The 21,647-nt window shown below is 41.5% G+C and overlaps 1 protein-coding gene across 2 annotated transcripts in view; it reads right to left on the bottom strand.

Moving 5' to 3' along the window:
• Window positions 1-21,647, bottom strand: part of ACOXL (acyl-CoA oxidase like) — a 756,489-nt gene that overhangs the window by 271,263 nt on the left and 463,579 nt on the right. For both annotated transcript variants that reach the window (XM_073557722.1, XM_073557721.1), the window contains exon 12: window positions 19,328-19,481. In XM_073557722.1, the coding sequence (XP_073413823.1) occupies window positions 19,328-19,481 (154 nt within the window). The remainder of the gene's footprint in view (window positions 1-19,327; window positions 19,482-21,647) is intronic.

Here is a 21,647-nt window from a genome sequence, read left to right as displayed (position 1 = left end):
ACCCGGTGAGGTCAGCACGGGGGAAGTTCCTTAGCCAACTATAAAACATGAACAGCCATTTTGCAGTTTGTTCAGTACTTGGAGGTGGACAGCTAATTACCATCCAAGCTATGGACTGAATCTTGGCCTTTGGGAACCCCTCCCCCCAACTCCACATGGCGTACCATTGACTGAACCATGTAAGCTCTTCTTTTAATCCATCTTTATTTTGTAATTGCCTGTACATACTGTAATTGTCTTGTTTGTAACATCTTTTATATACTTTTTGTAAACACTGCTTAATTCTTTTTGGAGTAAAAGCTATAATATTTACTAGTTTGCTTTTCCTTGCTCTAATAATAACTTATTGCCACATCCTCCAAACTAAGTCAATGCTACTGATTGGGTTGGCTCCTGACCCGATATTCTTGTAAGGTATATTGGGCTCTCTTTATATTTAAAACCTTTTACACATCAATGGTCTTGGCACTTGTATCCCTCCACACGTTAAGTATATGGCATTTTTTGCTACTCGGCTAAGTGAGACCTATTTTGGTATTATCACACAATTATTGTTTAAAATTGAGTTCCTTATACATTTTTTTTAATTTTTCTGTGGATTCCTTTAATGCCTTAACCCCCCAAGAGCTTTTTTCGGTTTTGCGTTTTCGTTTTTCGCATCCTTAATTCCCAGAGCCATAACTTGTTTATTTTTTTCCTCAACATGGCCATGTGAGGGCTTATTATTTGCGGGACAATTTGTATTTTTGAACGACATCATTAGTTTTACCATGTCGTGTACTAGAAAATGATTCTCTAGGTCATTACAAATTCACAGACACCAAACATGTCTAGGTTCTTTTTTATCTAAGTGGTGAAAAAAAATTGCAAACTTTACTTAAAAAGAAAAAAAAAATTGCGCCACCCATAGCGTCTTCATTTTATGTGATATCAGGTTGGGTGAAGGCTTACTTTTTGCGTGCCGAGCTGACGTTTTTAATACCACTTTTGTGCAGAAACGTTCTTTTGATTGCCCATTACTGCATTTTAATAAAATGTCGCCGCGACCAAAAAAAACGTAATTCTGGTGTTTTTAATTTATTTCTTGGTACGCCATTTAGCGATCAGGTTAATCCTTTTTTCTTATTGATAGATCGGGCGATTCTGAACGCGGCGATACAGAATATGTAAATGTTTGATTTTATTTTTTTTTTATTTTTGAATGGGGCGAAAGGGGGGCGATTTGAACTTTTACATATTTTTTTTAATATTTTTAAACCCCTTTTTTTTTTATCTTTTGCCATGCTTGAATAGGCTCCATAGGAGACTAGAAGCTGCCACAACCCGATCGGCTCGCTACATAGAGGCGATGATCAGTTCGCCCCTATGTAGCTGAATTACTGACTTGTTTCGAGCACCGACCTATAGATGGCGCTCACAGCAATCTGGCACTGACAACCATACATGTCTCCAGGAGACCTCAGGTTATCATACAGACACACCAGTGACCTGTGATCATGTGACGCGGGTCACAAATGTGCGTATTTACGGCGTGTTTGCCGGAAGCACCATTTAAATCCCGCTGTCAGACTTTGACAGCGGCATTTAACTAGTTAATAGCCGTGGGTGGATCGCGATTCCACCCACGGCTATTGCAGGCACGTCAGCTGTTCAAAACAGCTGAAATGTCCTCGGAACAATGTGGGATTACTGCCGAAGCCCACATCAAAGTTGACACATTGTGTTCGGTCACAAGGTCCTGAACACGGGTTTCCATGGGAAACCCGTGTTACAGTTCGGGTCCAGGGCCCGCTGTAAAAAAAAGCAGAAAATTAACAATAAACATTATAATTATACTTACCTGTCCAGCAACGAATCCTCCTGTCCCGCTGTCTCCCGGCTGCATCTGCTTCCGGGGCCGCTCATTAACTTCCACCAGTATTCACTGCACTCGGAAGACTTCGGCTTCACTGCACTAACACTGTCGAAAAAAGCCGAAGACTGTTGAGTGCAGTTAATACCGGAAGATGTTAATGTGCGGCCCTGGAAACAGATGCGGCCGGGAGACAGTGGGCCGGGAGGACGCGTCGCTGGACAGGTAAGTACAGTTAAGTATAACTATGTTTATTATTAATTTTCTGCTTTTTTTTACAGACCCCCCCTATCTGTAAAGTTCAAGTTCGAGGTTTGGACGCTGGACGCAAGTTCGCATCATCTCAGGCCCCGAACTCAAACTTTACAGAAAAACTCGCCAATCCCGAACATCGGGGGATTCGCCCATCACTAGTCATATGGTCTGATAAAACCAAAGTAGAACTGTTTGGTAGAAATAAAACTCGTCGTGTTTGGAGGAGACAGAATGCTGAGTTGCATCCAAAGAACACCATACCTACTGTGAAGCATGAGGGTGGCAACATCATGCTTTGGGCCTGTTTCTCTGCAAAGAAACCAGGACGACTGATCCGTGTACATGAAAGCATGAATGGGGCCATGTATCGTTAGATTTTGAGTGCAAACCTCCTTCCATCAGCAAGGGCATTAAAGATAAAACATGGATGGGTCTTTCAGCATGATAATGATCCCAAGCACATTGCCAAGGCAACAAAGTGGTGTCTTTGTAAGAAGCATATGAAGGTCTTGGAGTGACCAGTCTCCAGATCTCAACCCCATAGAAAACCTTTGGTGGGAGTTGAGAGTCCGAGTTACCAAGCGACAGGCCCAAAACATCACTGCTCTAGATGAGATCTGCATGGAGGAATGTGCAAGATACCACCAACAGTGTGTGCCAACCTTGTGAAGACTTACAGAAAACGTTTGACCTCTGTCATTGCAAACAAAGGATATATAACAAAATATTGAGATGAACTTTTGTTAAAGACCAAATGCTTATTTTCCACCATAATTCGCAAAATAAATCTTGCCAAATCAGACAAGGTGATTTTCTGGATTTGTTTTCTCAGTTTTGATTCTCATAGTTATGGTCTACCTATGATGTCAATTACAGGCCTCTCTCATCTTTTTAAGTGGGAGAACTTGCACAATTGGTGGCTGATAGTGTTGAGCATTCCGATACCGCAAGTATCGGGTATCGGCCGATACTTGCTGTATCGGAATTCCGATACCGACTTCCGATATTTTTTCAATATCGGAATTCGGCATCGGAATCGGAAGTTCAGTTGATTGACGGCCTGACGTCATCATGATGCGCGGTGTGTGCGCATCATGATGCGCCGTCATTTCGGGCCTTCCGGGGGTCTCTGCCGGCCTGCCGGGGGGCTGTGTGGACTGCCCGGGGTCTCTGCCGGCCTGCCGGGGGGCTGTGCCGGCCTGCCGGTGGTCTGTGCACCCTGTGGGGGTCTGTACCGGCCTGCCGGGGGGCTGTGCCGGCCTGCCGGGGGGCTGTGCTGATGTCCGGGGGTCTGTGCAAGCATCGTCCGATGGGACTACAAGTCCCATCGGGCGATGCCTGCTACCATGACAGTGATTGACACATTAGCCAATGATGGGACAGTAGTAGTCCCATCATCCGGCTAATGTGTTAAATGTTAAAAAAAAAAAAAAAATACTACATACATACTACATGCATGCTACATACATACTACATGCTACATACATACTACATATATACTACATACATACTACATGCATGCTACATACATGCTACATGCTACATACATACTACATGCTACATACATACTACATATATACTACATACATACTACATGCATGCTACATACATACTACATATATACTACATACAACATACATGCTACATACATGCTACATACATACTACATACATACTACATGCATGCTACATGCATGCTACATACATACTACATGCTACATACATACCACATACATACTACATACATACTACATACTACATATATACTACATGCATGCTACATACATACTACATGCTACATACATACCACATACATACTACATACATACTACATACTACATATATATTACATGCATGCTACATACATACTACATGCTACATACATACCACATACATACTACATACATACTACATACTACATATATACTACATGCATGCTACATACATACTACATGCTACATACATACCACATACATACTACATACATACTACATACATACTACATGCTACATACATACTACATATATACTACATGCATGCTACATACATACTACATGCTACATACATACCACATACATACTACATACATGCTACATATATACTACATGCATGCTACATACATACTACATATATACTACATGCATGCTACATACATACTACATGCTACATGCATGCTACATACATACTACATACATACTACATGCTACATACATACCACATATATACTACATACATACAATACATTCATACAATACATACATAGACATACAGTACATATAACATAGAGTAACATACTTACCAATACTTGTCACATTGTTCCCCGAAGCCATTGTCTTTCCGGAATAAATATTAACATAACAAACCACAAAAATACTCACCCACGATCCGAAGCAGTCCACGAGTGTGTCCCACGACGATCTTGGGTAGAGAACTGCAGCATCAGATGATGCTGCCGTTCTCTACGGGCTGCAGGAATCCAATGACGGAAGGTAGGTATCCTTCCGCACTGTATTCCTCCGCCACTTAAAAAAAAAAAAGTCCCTAGTCTCACTTTATGCCATTGCTGCGTGGGAATTTCCCACACAGCAATGGCATAAAGTGAGACTAGGGACTTTTTTTTTTTTTTAAGTGGCGGAGGAATACAGTGCGGAAGGATACCTACCTTCCGTCATTGGATTCCTGCAGCCCGTAGAGAACGGCAGCATCATCTGATGCTGCCGTTCTCTACCCAAGATCGTCGTGGGACACACTCGTGGACTGCTTCGGATCGTGGGTGAGTATTTTTGTGGTTTGTTATGTTAATATTTATTCCGGAAAGACAATGGCTTCGGGGAACAATGTGACAAGTATTGGTAAGTATGTTACTCTATGTTATATGTACTGTATGTCTATGTATGTATTGTATGAATGTATTGTATGTATGTAGTATATATGTGGTATGTATGTAGTATGTATGTAGCATGCATGTAGCATGCAGTATGTATGTAGCATGCATGTAGTATATATGTAGTATGTATGTAGCATGTAGTATGTATGTAGCATGCATGTAGTATATATGTAGTATATATGTAGCATGTAGTATGTATGTAGCATGCATGTAGTATATATGTAGTATGTATGTAGCATGTAGTATGTATGTAGCATGCATGTAGTATGTATGTAGCATGCATGTAGTATGTATATGGTATGTATGTAGCATGTAGTATGTATGTAGCATGCATGTAGTATATATGTGTTATGTATGTGGTATGTATGTAGCATGCATGTAGCATGCATGTAGTATGTATGTAGTATGTATGTAGTATATATGTAGTATGTATGTAGCATGTAGTATGTATGTAGTATGTATGTAGCATGCATGTAGCATGCAGTATGTATGTAGCATGCATGTAGTATATATGTAGTATGTATGTAGCATGTAGTATGTAGCATGCATGTAGTATATATGTAGTATGTAGCATGTAGTATGTATGTAGCATGCATGTAGTATATATGTGTTATGTATGTAGCATGTAGCATGCATGTCGCATGCATGTAGTATGTATGTAGTATATATGTGGTATGTATGTAGCATGCAGTATGTATGTAGCATGCATGTAGTATATATGTAGTATGTATGTTGCATGTATGTAGTATGTAGTATGAATGTAGCATGTATGTAGTATGTAGTATGAATGTAGCATGTATGTAGTATGCATGTTGTATGTATGTAGCATGTAATTTTTTTTTTTTTTTTTTTTTTTAACATTTAACACATTAGCCGGATGATGGGACTACTACTGTCCCATCATTGGCTAATGTGTCAATCACTGTCATGGTAGCAGGCATCGCCCGATGGGACTTGTAGTCCCATCGGACGATGCCTGCACAGACCCCCGGAGCCTGCACAGACCACCGGCAGGCCGGCACAGCCCCCCGGCAGGCCGGCACAGCCCCCCGGAGCCTGCACAGCCCCCCGGCAGGCCGGCACAGACCACCGGAGCCTGCACAGACCCCCTGGCAGGCCGGCACATCCCCCCGAAAGGCCCGTACAGACCCCAGAGAGGCTGTACAAGGGCAGGAAAGGGTTTTTCTTATTCCGATACCGGAAGTCCCATAGACTTGAATGGGACTTCCGGTATCGGAATCGGCGATACCGATACTTTTTTTAAAGATCGGCCGATACCATCCGATACGATACTTTGAAGTATCGGACGGTATCGCTCAACTCTAGTGGCTGACTAAATACTTTTTTTTTCCATTGTATACAGTATGATGTCGACAACTCTCTATATACATTGTGGGGTACCAAAGATCCACTATATGCAGTATGGAGAACACACACAGCTCCCTATATACAGTATGATGGTACCCAGAGCCTCCCTACATACAGTATGATAGCCCGACAGTCCAAATACATACAGTATAATGCCTTCCACAGCCCTTATATACAGTATGTAGTCCCCACAGCCCCTATATGCAGTATAACTAATGACATCCACATCCCCTTATATACACTATGTCGCCCCAACAGCCCCCTATATACAGGATAATGTTGTCTTGGCTCCCTATACACAGTATGTGGCACCAACAGATTTTCTAAGTAAAGCATGACAGTATAGTATTCCCCACTGGCCTCTTTATAAAGTATGGAGTCCCCACAGCCCACTATATTCAGAATGATATGCCCTACAGCACCCTTTTCACAGTATAATGGCCCCATAGCTCCATAAAAGTAGTATGAGGTCCTCAGAGCTCCCTATATAAAGTATAGAACCTTCACTGCTTGCTACAGTATGGGGCCGCTACAGTCCTCCATGTACAGTATGTCTCTACATTCCTCTACAACTGACATACAATAAAATGAATAAAACTTATATACTCCCCTATTCTTAAGTATGCCAGCAGAGTCAGTGTCAGAACATAAGCACAACAACACAGCGATGTCCTCATGCCTTCTCTGCCAGAATGCTGACATCATATGTGAAGTCCTGGCGTTCTGTAGGCCGCAGGCATAAAGCAGATTGAGGCTTAAAGAACAGAGAGAGGTTATGCAGGGTGACCATGTCTTCCTGCTCTATTGCACAGTTCATCAGTATTGGCGTGCTGTGCGCACCAATACAGGTGTAAGCAATGATCCCTCTGGGTGGGATAATCACACCCTCTGCTCCACTATTGCTGGAGGCGATGTCAAGAATGGGGCCCGTGAACAACTGCCCAGTTTCTCCCCCTCAAACCCCAATGCCAGCCATGTATGCAACAGTTAAATAGAATAAAAGGCGTATGGGTTAATCCTGTAGAGTGGTGTACTGTAAGGGCAATTCATTTTACAGAGGGTGTCACAGTAGAGACTGACTGTTGCGGAGGGCTAAACCAATGTTTAAATTAATTGTGTTCAATATTAACATATTTTTGCTTTATATTTAGATTAATTTTATTGCATGTTATTGAGCAGATCAAAATCATATAATTTACTGATTTGTATGGCTTATAAGAACAATGCACTGTACTGTATGGTCAAAGATACACGAGTAGCTATATTACGGTAATTATTGGCCCTGGTACATGGGTATAATATTATTTTTATGACCAAATACCAAAATGGGTAAATTGGTCTCAGGCAGATTTCATAAAATCCCTAATAAGTTCTAAAGCTATGGAATATGATCAATTCGTCCTATCAAAAAATGAGTAGTAAAACTAGAATGTATATCTTCTTCTTGCTCCGAGTGTGCATTCACACACTTTGAATGTATCCATTCAATAAATACATTTAGTGTCTTTTTGTCTATATCCTATATAATAAATCATCTAATTCTGTCTGTCTGTCTAACGGAAATCCCGCAGTGCTGATTGGTCACGCCCGGCCGGTCGCGACCAATCAGCGCATTCAAATGACGCACGCCTCCGTCGGGAGATGTGCGGCGCGGGGAGAGAGAGAGATTCTAGAATACCCGATGCGTTAGAATCGGGCCACCATCTAGTAGTTACATAAACATTTTGAATTAATAATAAACCTATTTGAATAGGGGATAATTTACAGTAATATTTTTAAATTTTATTTAATAAAAAGTATTTTCCAATTATTGTCTATTGTAAATAAAAAAAAGTTACAAGTGGCTTTATCCCTTTTCTAGAGTTTGTCACTAGTTGCAAAGTCACTTCCAACTCCTCACCTCATTCATTAAGTGGGGTCAGACCGCAATTGTGCTTTACCACAATTTTGTGTTACATTATTGCCCCAACCTAAATCGGTGACGGGCTATATTTTTATTTAATCTGGACTGCAGTAGTATCTTTAGAACGATCCCTTTAATGAACTGCTACCAGCTAATGTAATGAACATTTAGATATTTTTCCTTTAGCAACTGGTTTAAAGCATATTCTTCAAACAGCTTGATTTCTTCCAGAGACTAAGCAGGATTAAAAATGACAGCGGCCTGTACTATTCTGTAATTTGAGCACCGACTCACAATATTTTTTGAGCTGTTTGTGTTGGCTGAGTCTTTTACTCAACATCTGTTTATAGCGTGTCCTAGTTTTTGAAAAACCCGAACATAATCATATCATCATGTGCATAACAATATTCAACGTCATCCAATGGACAAATATATTCTGCTGTTCACTGATTCAGTAACCTCTCTGAATGCTTACTTATTACCATTAAGTACGTTTTTGTAGAGATCGCTTGTCAAAAAAAAGGTTAACATGTCACGTCACTACTATCAAAAAGGTTTTGTTAGTAAATAAAAAAAAAAAGAAAACAGAATAACAAAATGTCCATTTTCATTAAACAAAACAGTAAAGGAAGATTGTAAATTCTAAACAATATACAGTGTGTACGGAAAGTGTAGAGACCCCTGTAAATTTTGCACTCTTTGTTTCATTGCAGCTATTTGGTAAATTCAAGAGAGTTCATTTTTTTCTCATTAATGTACACTCTGCACCCCAACTTGACTGAAAAAAACAGAAATGTAGAAATTTTTGCACATTTACTAAAAAAGAAAAACTGAAATATCACATGGTCATAAGTATTCAGACCCTTTACTGAGTATTGAGTAGAAGCACCCTTTTGAGCTAGCACAGCCATGTGTCTTCTTGGGAATGATGCAACAAGTTTTTCACACCTGGATTTTGGGATGCCATTCTTCCTTGCAGTTCCTCTCCAGTTCCGTCAGGTTGGATGGTGAACATTGGTGGACAGCCATTTTCACGTCTCTCCACAGATGCTCAATTGGGTTTAGGTCAGGGCTCTGGCTGAGCCAGTCAAGAATGGTCACAGAGTTGTTCTGAAGCCACTCCTTTGTTATTTTAGCTGTGTGCTTAGGGTCATTGTCTTGTTGGAAGGTGAATCTTCAGCATAGTCTGAGGTCCAGAGCGTTCTGGAAGAGGTTTTCATCCAGGATATCTCTGTACTTGGCCGCATTCATGTTTCCGTCAATTGCAACCAGTCGTCCTGTCCCTGCAGTCGTCCTGTCCTATGCAGTCTGGGAGTCCTTTATGTGTTTTTTAGCAAACTCTATGCGGGCTTTCATATGTCTTGCACTGAGGAGAGGCTTCCGTCGGGCCACTCTGCCATAAAGGCCTAACTGGTGAAGGGCTGGAGTGATAGTTAACTTTGTGGAACTTTCTCCCATCACGCTAAGGCATTTATGGAGCCCCAGCCACAGTGATCTTGGGGTTCTTCCTTACCTCTCTCACCAAGGCTCTTCTCCCACGATTGCTCAGTTTGGCTGGACGGCCAGGCCTAGGAAGACTTCTGGTGGTCCCAAACTTCTTCCATTTAAGGATAATGGAGTCCACTGTGCTCTTTGGAACCTTGAGTACTGCAGAAATTCTTTTGTAACCTTGGCCAGATGTGTGCCTTGCCACAATTCTGCCTCTGAGCTCCTTGGCCAGTTCCTTTGATCTCATGATTCTTATTTGGTCTGACATGCATTGTGAGCTGTGAGGTCTTAAATAGACAGGTGTGTGCCTTTATAAATTAAGTCCTATCAGTTTATTTAAACTCAGCTGGACTCCAATGAAGGTGTAGAACCATCTCAAGGAGGGTCACAAGGAAATGGACAGTATGTGATTTAAATATGAGTGTCTGAGCAAAGGGTCTGAATACTTATGACCATGTGATATTTCGTTTTTTCTTTTTTAATAAATTTGCAAAAATTTCCACATTTCTGTTTTTTCTAATCAAGATGAGGTGCGCAAAGTGTACATTAATGAGGAAAAAAAAGAACTTTTTTTAATTTACCAAAATGGCCGCAATGAAACAAAGAGTGAAAAATTTAAAGGGGTCTGAATACTTTCTGTACCCACTGTATACGCCTCAGCATTGAAATTGTTACTCCATGAAGGAAATCTCAGGGTTTCAGGATCTGGATCCCACTAACCTGTGGCCTATCGCATAGCAAACTATAGTTCCCCTTTAAAGTATTTTCAGATGTGGCTAAATATTCTGGAATTTTCAAATGGAGAGATCTGTGGATATTACCCGTGCTGCTGCATAAAGGAATGTCCAGGCGTATTGGAGATATAAATGGTGGTTTTATTCCCAACGCTTTTCAAAGTCATTAGGACTTCTTCAGGGGCTGATATCCCCTGAAAAAGAAGTCCTAGTGACTTTGAAACGTGTTGGGATAAAACCACCATTTTTATCTCCAATACGCCTGGACATACCTTTATGCAGCAGTGCGGGTAATATCCATGAATTTCTCAATATGAAAATTCTGAATCAGTCAATGTCTGACCAGAGGATCTGAGGCAGCTGCCGAGTTCCTTTTATGCCATAACTCCAAGAAATATCAGATGAGTGCAAACGCATTTATATTCTGTGATCTCCATCGGATAAGACCCTATTGGCGCTTTTCTCTCCTACAATATCCTTTATTGTAAATATTCTGGAAGAAATATATGATATATAGATAATACTAAAGATTCAATAATGTACAATGTTGACTAAAATTTGCATTTTTAAACACATGTGAATGGATTTTGTAAAATCCAATTAATTGACATTGCAGATTAATGAACATGGCATTTGGGAAATTAAATTTACAAGAATATAGAATCCGGTTTGTGCGTGATGCCAGATATGACTGTTTTAGGCAGAAAAGGAAGATGCAAATGTACCTACAATACTTTCCAACCTTAACATTAAATGTAGTTACAATAAAAAAAAAACAAAAAAACATTAATCTCTGCATTTGTTCAAGTCACATTTATGGAATCTACTGGAAATATAGACTGTGGCATAAATGTAAAACAGATGGGGCTGATCCAGAGTCATGTCCCGCAGTAAGCACTGTAATATGTATGATGAATATAATGATTATTGTTGCTGAGCAGCTCTTGGGACACCATTATGGATCATTTTTAATGGCAATTCTGACATTCGTGAAAGTGTTTATGGATTTCAGTTAGACTTAACAGCAAAAACACATTGAAATTGACTACAGGATATGATGCTGACACTAACAAAAAATGTATTAGTGATTGTTACTCACCTTTCCTGGTTACTCATTGGGTCCAGTATCCTCAGTTTTCTACTGTATGGTTCCTCTGCTCCCTTGCACATTATTAACCTGATGCACCTATGTGACATCCCTCTCCTGTGCCATGTAGTCCCACCTGCCTGAGTATTCAGGTAGTTGACATCCTGCCATTACTCTGCGTTAAAGTGCCTGCACTGGATCAATTCTAGAACACAGTTATACAGCTCTACTACATCATGGTTCTAGCACTACTACTCAGACTCTGCTACATCACAGTGCCAGCTCTGCCACATTGAACCTTCATGACAAACATAGCTCTGCAACACTGGCTCCTCATCAAGGAGTTAACTATGTTACATTGCTCTGATGTGCCGTCACATATAACCGCCTTCATCAGCCTAGCTCTGCTACACCAGATCCTCATTGCACAATCAACACATCTATATTGCTGTGTCAGCTCTGCCATATTGAACCTCCATTTCAAACTCAACTCTGATACATCAGATACTTATTGCTGAGTCAATTATGGTACATTGCTTTGACTAGCTTTCCTTCATTTAACCACCATTGCATACTCAGATCTGCAGCATCAGTTCAACATTTCTGTGTCAACTCAGCTGCAGCAAGGTGACTACTCTACTACAATAGTTGCCCATTGTCCCACCTTAACTTCACTGTTTGCCGCGGTGCCAGTACAGCTAATCCAGTTGCCATTATTCCAGTTCTGCGACATTTGATACCATTGTTCCAACAAACTACTGTTAGTGCTGTATAAGAACGTTTTATCCAGATGAAAGTCTCCGAGGATCCACCTCACTAGGTGAGACATAGATATATTTTTGTAATTTATGGTATATGTTTCATTCTCTGTATAAGGCTACTTTCACACTTGCTTTGTTTTGCAGCGCGTTTTTCCCGCAAAAAACGCATAGAAAAAAAGGAAAGAAAACACGCATACAAATGCTGCGTTTTTTTCAAGCATTTTTATGAGCATGCATGAAAAAAACGCAGCGTTTTTATGCGTTTGTATGCGTTTTTACCGCGTTTGCGTTTTTTTCCAACATTAGTTGGCCCCTCACACTAACCCAAACCATGACTTTACTAACCCTAACCCTGACCCTTAACCAAACCATACTCTAACCCTAACCCTGACCCTTAACCAAACCATACTAACCCTAACCCTTAACCAGACCCTAACCCCCCTTAACTAACCCTAACTCTAACCCAAACCCCTAAATTCCATTGTCTAACTAATGGTCAACAAAAAAACGCATGCGCAAAAAAACCCATACATGAGCATGCCAATGCGCACATATGCGCACCCATAGACTTATAATGGGTGTCTTGCTGTAAAAAAAATGCATTGCGCGCGCATGCGTTTTTTTGAGGCAAGTCGGACGCCCAAAAAATGCAACAGGATGCATTTTGTGCGCCCGAGCGCACACCACAAAAAAAACGCATGCGCGGAAAAACGCATACAAACGCATGTGTATGCGCACATAAGCGCATCCCATGTAAAATATAGGAAAAAAACGCATGCGTTATTTAGCGCTAAAATACAGCGCAAAAAAATGCAAGTGTGAAACCAGCCTAACATATTTATGTCAAAAGTCCCTTAATCCTACCGTTACTGTGCAATCCCCTAATTGACCAATTACCTCTCCGCCCCATCCTAACATCATTAGACACTGCCGCTCTCTCTCTCTAGCCTGGAAAAGGTCCATAAACACAAGAATGAAGGCTAGCTAATTAGCAACATGAAAGAAGTTTTAATTGGTGGGAATCTCTGCATGGGAACCATCATCCAGATAGACTGGGACGCACTAATACAGGACATCACAAGAAATGTAATTAATAAAGTGCTGAAACACAGCTAATGCATTGCAAACTCTGAAACGTATTATAAGGTATTCATAGTGACCATCATGGGTGTTTATTGCGGTCTTCCACTCACCGCCCTTTTTAATGAGTACTAGGTTAAAAGCATCACAGAGGTCAAATTAGGTGAAGACTTTAGCACCTTTAATCCTTTCAAATACTTCATAGATGAAGGGCAATGGATAACAGTCTTTCAGTGTGAGATTATTCAGATCTCCAATAGTCTATGCACAATTTCTTAGACCGGTCTTTCTTCTTTACAAAGAAGAACCCTGGCACTGGCAGGATACATACTGTAGATTTTTGGATGAACCCCTTTTCCAAATTCTCATTAAAGAAGGTGGACATTGTCTCAGTGTCAGAGCGAGAGAGAGGAGAAATTCTCCCTCTGGGTGCTTCAGTGAATGTTGTGTTTGAGTGCAAAGGTACCCCACACACCAGAAGTGCTCAGCCCCTTTAACCTCCATCCCTCACAATTAAAGGGTATAATTCTGACGCTAGGAAGCTTAACGTTATATTTCACCTAATTTTTCAGAATCCAGTCTAGGTTATACATTGGGTATGGAAAGTATTCAGACACCTTTAAATTTTTCACTATTTGCTTCATTGCAGCCATTTGGTAAATTCAAAAAAGTTCATTTTTTTCTCATTAATGTACACTCTGCACTCCATCTTGACTGAAAAAAACAGAAATGTAGAATTTTTTGTAAATTTATTAAAGAAAAACTGAAATATCACATGGTCATAAGTATTCAGACCCTTTGCTCAGACATTCATAATTAAGTCACATGCTGACAATTTCCTTGTGATTCTCCTCGAGATGGTTCTACTCTTTCTTTGAAGTCCAGCTGTGTTTAAATTGATAGGACTTGATTTGTAAAGGCACACACCTGTCTATATAAGACCTCACAGCTCACAGTGCATGTCAGACCAAATGAGAATCATGAGGTCAAAGGAACTGGCCAAGGAGCTCAGAGACAGAATTGTGGCAATGCACAGAACTGGCCAAGGTTACAAAAGAATTTCTGCAGTACTCAAGGTTCATAAGAGCACAGTGGCCTCCATAATCCTTAAATGGAAAAAGTTTGGGACCACCAGAAGTCTTCCTAGACCTGGCCGTCCAGCCAAACTGAGCAATTGTGGGAGAAGAGCCTTGGTGAGAGAGGTAAAGAAGAACCACAAGATCACTGTGGCTAAGCTCCAAAGATGCGACAGGGAGATAGGAGAAAGTTCCACAAAGTCAACTATCACTGCAGCCCTCCACAAGTCGGGTTTTTATGGCAGAGTGGCCCGACAGAAGCCTATTCTCAGTGCCAGACATATGAAAGCCTGCACAGAGTTTGCTAAAAAAAACCACATGAAGGACTCCAAGACTAATGAGAAATAAGATTCTCTGGTCTGATGAAATGAAGATAGAACTTTTTGGTGATAATTCTAAGCGGTATGTGTGGAGAAAACCAGGCACTGCTCATCACCTGCCCAATAAAATACCAACAGTGAAACATGGTGGTGGCAGCATCATCCTATGGGGATGTTTTTCAGCTGCAGGGACAGGACAACTGGTTGCAATTGAAGGAAACATGTATGCAGCCAAGTACAGAGATATCCTGGATAAAAACCTCTTCCAGAGTGCTCTGGACCTCAAACTTGACCGAAGGTTCACCTTCCAACAATACAAAGACCCTAATCACGCAACTAAAATAAAAAGAGTGGCTTCAGAACAATTCTGTGACCATTCTTGATTGGCCCAGCCAGAGCCCTGACCTAAACCTAATTGAGCATCTCTGGAGAGACCTGAAAATGGCTGTCCACCAAAGTTCACCATCCAATCTGACGGAACTGGAGAGGCTCTGCAAGAAAGGATGGCAGAAGTTCCCCAAATCCAGGCGTGACAAACTTGTTGCATCATTTCCAAGAAGATGCGTGGCTGTGGTACACCCCACAAGGCCTTAGGTTACTCGGTACCAGGCCGGTCAGTTCCCACAGGGGATGTCACGGCAGCGGTGACCCGGTCTGTGGCCCTAGGCGTCCAGTAAAATAAATAAAAGATGAAGATGGGATAGTTTATAGGGAATTTAGTTGTGACGCCACCCGTGGTATTCAGCAAGGGTAGGCGACACTGCAATCCAGTTCCTCTGGGATGGTGTTAGGGCAGCAAAGATGGTTAAGCTCTCCAGGGGTAGAGCTGTGTCCCAGGGCAGTTAGGATGTTATCAGTAAAGATGGTGGCTGTAGTGGTGAGTGCGGTGCAGGGTAGGTGAGATGCGAATGACACAAATGACACAGCAGGGTGCAGTTTCCAGTATTTTACTCACAGTTCTCTTGTGCGCAGATGCCTGCTTAGGGCCGTGTCCTCCAGGTGAGGGGTCCAGCAAACTTCCAGGTAGATTGAGACACACCTTTCCAGGACTCCCTTCTATGTATTTCTCTCCTGGCCATTTCACTGTACTGGTTTTCACTTCTTCTGCCCAGCACCTTCAAAAACAGTGTCCCCAAGTCAGCAGCTGCGGACCTTGTCGGGCGACGTTCTCTGAGTCCCCTTTGCTCCTATATGGCTGCCTTTTGGGTGAGTGGATGTGGTTGCGGCTGAGGTACATACAGTTACCTCAGCCTCCCGCTTTCTAGCTGAGTCTTGTAGTCCTACACTAGTCTTAGGGGCCGGATCCCCCACTGCGACCTGGTCCCTCCACTTCTCGATATGGGCTCCACGGGTGGCTCCGCACTTCCCGTGCCCCAAGGACCCCTTCTGTCCTACCAGGAGCTTCCTTCAGGCTCCCCTCACAACTCTCTCTCTAGCTCTTCCTACTGCAGTCCTTCTCCATCTCCTCGCCAACTCACTAATTCTCCTCAGACTCTGTCAGCCCTCACTCCTTTTCTCACTCCCCTCTGACTGACTGACTCTTTCTAGAACAATCTTATTACCTCAGCAATAACTCCTACCACTGTCACTGCTCACTCACGCTCACCTTCTAAGCTCCTCCCTTTTTCCCTACCTTCCCTACTAATTCCCCAACACCCTTTCCTAGCCAGCCTGGAATGAGGCATTCTCCCCAAGGGTACACCCAGATGCCCTGACTGAACTGGTGTGTGTTGGGTGCGAGTGTTAGAGTACTGGGTAGTGCCCCCTCAATACCTGAGAGTGAGATACCACACCTCTGAATGAGGTGCATTACCTCTGTGGTGACTGGACCCTCAAAGGCGCCACAGTTGTCCTAGCTCAAAAGGGTGCTTCTACTCAATACTGAGCAAAGGGTCTGAATACATAAGACCATGTCATATTTCATTTTTTCTTTTTTAATACATTTTCAAAATTTTTTTACATTTCTGGGTTTTTTTCAGTCAAGATGGGGTGCAGAGTGTACATTAATGAGAAAAAAATGAACTTTATTGAATTTACCAAACGGCTGCATTGAAGCAAAGAGTGCAAAATGTAAAGGGGTCTGAATACTTTCCATTCCCACTGTATCCTGTAAACTCCTGACTTAAGGATTCTATTAATACCCTCACCCTTGTGTAGGAATAATATGCTTCCACTTCTTTCTATGGCTCTGTGGAACTATCTCCCCTTCTACCTCTTCATCCCCACATACAGTTGTGCTCAAAAGTTTACATACTCTAGCAGAATTTTTGCTTTCTTGGGCTTTTTTCAGAGGATATGAATGATAACACCAAAACTTTTTCGCCACTCATGGTTAGTGGTTGGGTGAAGCCATTTATTGTCAAACTCCTGTGTTTTCTCTTTTTAAATCATAATGACAACCCAAAACATCCAAATGACCCTGATCAAAAGTTCACATACCCTGGTGATTTTGGCCTGATAACATGTACAGAAGTTACTGCGCAAATGCCACAAAGTATCTCGCCTACAATACGCAAAACAGCACAGAGATAAGCCTCAAAACTTCTGGAACAAGGTACTTAGGAGCGATGAGACCAAAATTGAACTTTTTGGCCACAACCCTAAATGTTACATTTGGAGAGAGGTCAACAAGGCCAATGATGAAAGGAACACCATTCCTACTGTGAAGCACGGAGGTGGATCGCTGATGTTTTGGCGATGTGTGAGCTACAATGGCACAGGAAACTTGGTCAAAGTTGAAGGAAAGATGAATGCAGCACGTTATCAGCAGAAACTGGAGGCAAATTTGCAATCATCAACCCGGAAGCTGCGCATGAGATGTACTTGGATATTACAACATGTCTACGATCCAAAACACAAGGCCAAGTCGACCTATCATTGCTACAGCAGAACAAAGTGAAGGGTCTGGAGTGGCCATCTCAGTCTCCTGACCTCAATATCATTGAGCCACTCTGGGGAGATTTCAAGCACGTAGTTCATTCTAGACAGCCCAGGAATTTACAGGAACTGGAGGCTCTTTGCCAAGAAGAGTGAGCAGCTTTACCATCTGAGAAAATAAAGAACCTCATCCACAACTGCCACAAAAGACTTCAAGCTGTCATTGATGTTAGACGGGGCCATACACAGTATTAAGAAATGGGGTATGTGAACTTTTGATGAACTTTTTTACAACATCAGCAAAGTGCACATGCTGCTTTTATTTTCCTTGGAGATATGAACCATTGAAGCAGTTTTTAAAATCTGGAATATGCCAATTCTTGCAGTGTTTTTTCATCCATTCAAATACTTGGGAAAAAATCCAAGTAAAATGCATCAAAAACAAGCGCAAAAACATGTTGCGATTTTCCTGCCAACACTGGTTTCTCTTCCATAAAAATCTGCGGCAAATAATCAACATGTGAACACAGCCTCGCTGTTAAGTGACTGCATGATTTTGAAATAACTGATTGTCAGTGAGGGTGCAGTTGTGTGAAAAACTGCTGTTTTCCAGCCATTGAAAAAAATAAAAAAATACAAAAAACAGCAAAATTTCATTTCAGCCCATGTCTTCCCTGTTATGGTTAGGTAACCGAGGAGGATAACAGGGGAATAGGCTAGGCAACCAGATAACCAGAGAGGTTGGTAACTTAGCGGTTTGCAGACCCCTAAACTGGCAACACAAATAGCCGTGGGATGTACCTACGATGCCCTAGATGCATCGGCACAGCCAAAGAATTAACTAAGCCTAAAGGGAGAAAGGGGAAAGCTAAACTGCCCCGGAGTAGAACCCGAAAGGAATAGATAGCCCCTGAACATATATTGCCAGTGAGACAAGATGAGGCACACAACACAGGCAGAAAATAGAGTAAGCAAATGATGGGGCCCAAACTGTCTAGATAGAACAGGACAGGAAAGGATACTGTCTGCAATCACGCAAAAAACCCTAAGAAAAAATTTAACACGTCTGATATGCAAAAATACTGAGGCCACATGACCTCTCCCCCACTAAATCAGAACTCTGGTGTGAACTGGACGCAAAACAAAAGATACTGATAAAGCAGGGGATTTGAAATACTGAAAAGATTGACATGAGCTGTGGCATATGGAACACAGTCCAGCACAGGTCCCAGCAGGGAACAAGGCTGAACTCACACCAGCAAAGCAGAAATCAGAGAAAGCAAAAAATGGATCAAATGCAAAAAAATTCAAGCAGACAAATAACTTATCTGAAAGATGCAGGACAAAGCAGGAGGCAAGCAGACTTCCAAGATGCTCAGGAAGAAAACCAAATCACCGGCAACAACTGAGGGAAGGATGCTCACTTAAATCTCTCCAGTCTGTAACACCTGACCTCCAATCATCCTCCTCATGTGATTGACTTCTGTCAGCCAGACCAGCTCCATTACCAGCAGCAACCAGCAGAGGGAACCCAAACTCAGAAGCCAGGTCAAAAGTGTTCACAACACTTTCCCACCTAAATGCCACCTTGTGTAGCCTTATGTTTTGTTATCCCACAAATGTGAAGCCTTAAAGCTTACCATTCCTCCAGTACATTCCCGGCAGTCTTGTAGACACGTCAGATTCTCCCATGTGCTGTAAGCTTTTAGACCCGCTACAAGGGCTTGTAAAGGACGATTATTTACCAGGTCTCTATTCTGGAAAACATCCTCATCCAGAATATCCCCAGCATATCTACAAAATAAATTAAAGGATTAATAAATCTACTGGTAGCTTTTCAGCAAGAACAGTTATTGTGTCCAAAACTGACTTTTTTTCCCCACGGCTTGCACAACATGTGCTCAAAGGTTGGAGACTATCATTTTAGCTTTCTGAGAACTGTTCAAGAAATAGAGATGGGATATCCCTTGAAATGGAGTAAAATAAGAAGTGAAAGTTGGGTGAGAGGCTTCCACTACTACAAAGAGTTTTATTTTCCACTTTTGATGAAATAATGTATTGTTACAAATTCCACGAAACAGTGGGTGGTGATGAGCAAAAATGCAACTGTTTCTCATGTAACGAGTGATCCCTATAGCTAACATAGAATAGTAAACAGAACTATTATCTATTATTCCAAATTATATACCTATAACAAACAATAAGATAATTATAAGAATGTAAATCCTGTAGCATACTTGAGTTAACATAAAAGGTTATTCCCATCTGCAAGATCCTATCCCAATATGTAGTAGGTGTAATTATTTTAGCAAATAACTCCAATTATAAATGTAGTATAGTTCTTCTGATTCGCTATGTTGCTTACCTCATGTGCAGGTTATTGCAGTAGCTTAGAGATCCATGGTCATGACCACTAACAGCTGTCACTATATGAGTGGTCACAACCATGGATGCCCAAGCTACTGCAATGCCCTGCACATGGGGTAAGCGGCATAGCGAATCAAAAGAACTATACTACATTTCTAAATGGAGATATTTGCTAATATTATTACACCTACTACATATTGGGATAGAATATTTGGAGATGGGAATACCCTTTCAATGTGTGGAAAATGCTAGATGAAATCTCATAATTAAAGTCGTAACCTCTCTCATTGACCTGCCCCTTATTTTTTCAAATTGCATGCATAATGTGTATTTAATTATTTTTTTGAAGATATACATAAATTAAAAAAAAAAAATCAGTCTGAATATGGCACCGGCCGTGCGATAGCTGCTACTGTGCAGGCACCGACGGTGCCATCTTGCTAGAGAAAAAAAAATTGTTTCCACTAAGCTGGTGCCGGCCACGTCTGCACAGTAGCATGTATCGACATCCGCCATCTTGGAGGAAACAATTTTTTTTTTCTCTAGCAAGATGGCAGCGCTGGAGCCTGCGCAGTAGCAGCAATCGGCGATCCAATAGATGCTACTGCGCAGGTGGCGTCATCTTGGAGGAGGCAGTAGCGCCATTTTTAGACTGATTTTTTTTTTTCGCCTGCAGAAGGTGATTTTTTTTTAATATACAGGGTGGTCCAAATAATGTGAAATAAAATTTTACTAAAGCGGTTGTACTACCACAAAGAACATTTTAATTAATAAATCTTGGAAAAATAGTAACTTCCACAATTGGAAGTGCTAAAAAATGTTCCTGTGCTGAGATAATCTTATACATGTGCCCCTGCTGGGTACTGTGTAATGGTTGTGTCTGACCATACAGGGACATGAACGAGGATACAGAGTATACAGTCAGTCAGGGTATACAGAACAGGGACTGAACCCGTGCTGGAACTGACCCATGATTGAAACCAGAAAGCTGTGGAGGAAATAAAGTTCATTTTCTCCCGCACTGTTTGGGTAAATGCGGGCGCTGAGCAGGTTAGTAATGCTATTAACCTGCAGATAAAAAGCCCTGCCGCTATCTGCGGTTAACAGGACATAGTGGATGGGGTTATCAATACACTATGTCCTATTAACTGTAGATAGTGGCAGGGCTTTCTTCAACTGGCTATTTTCTCAAAGAAGCATTCCTGATCCCCTGATGAACCCTAATGGGCAGGCATTTGGGCATGCAAGTCTTTAAGAACAAAACAAAAAAAAAACATATAAAGCCAGTATGTATCAACAAAGTCTATTGTGGCATTGAGCCACTAGACAAAAGGTGTATCCAACAAAATAATTTTAAAATATATATTTTATTTTGAATCCACAAAAACAAAGTGAAAAATAGATTAGACAGGGTGAAAACCTCCAAAAAGTAGCAGGAGAGGTACAATATAGATTAACTAATCAAGGATATCAAATAGCCAAATTGATATTAAAGAATATGGAATAAGATTATTCCTGAACAGCAAAAAAACCCAACTACAATTCAGCCATTACTTCTGCCAAGAGGCCGTACTCTCCTGCCCGTTCGATGGG

This window comes from Dendrobates tinctorius, unplaced genomic scaffold, assembly GCF_039654945.1.
Source record: "Dendrobates tinctorius isolate UK_male_01 unplaced genomic scaffold, ASM3965494v1 ptg000250l, whole genome shotgun sequence".
NCBI lineage: Eukaryota > Metazoa > Chordata > Amphibia > Anura > Dendrobatidae > Dendrobates > Dendrobates tinctorius.
This window is presented reverse-complemented; position numbering and strand designations above follow the sequence as displayed.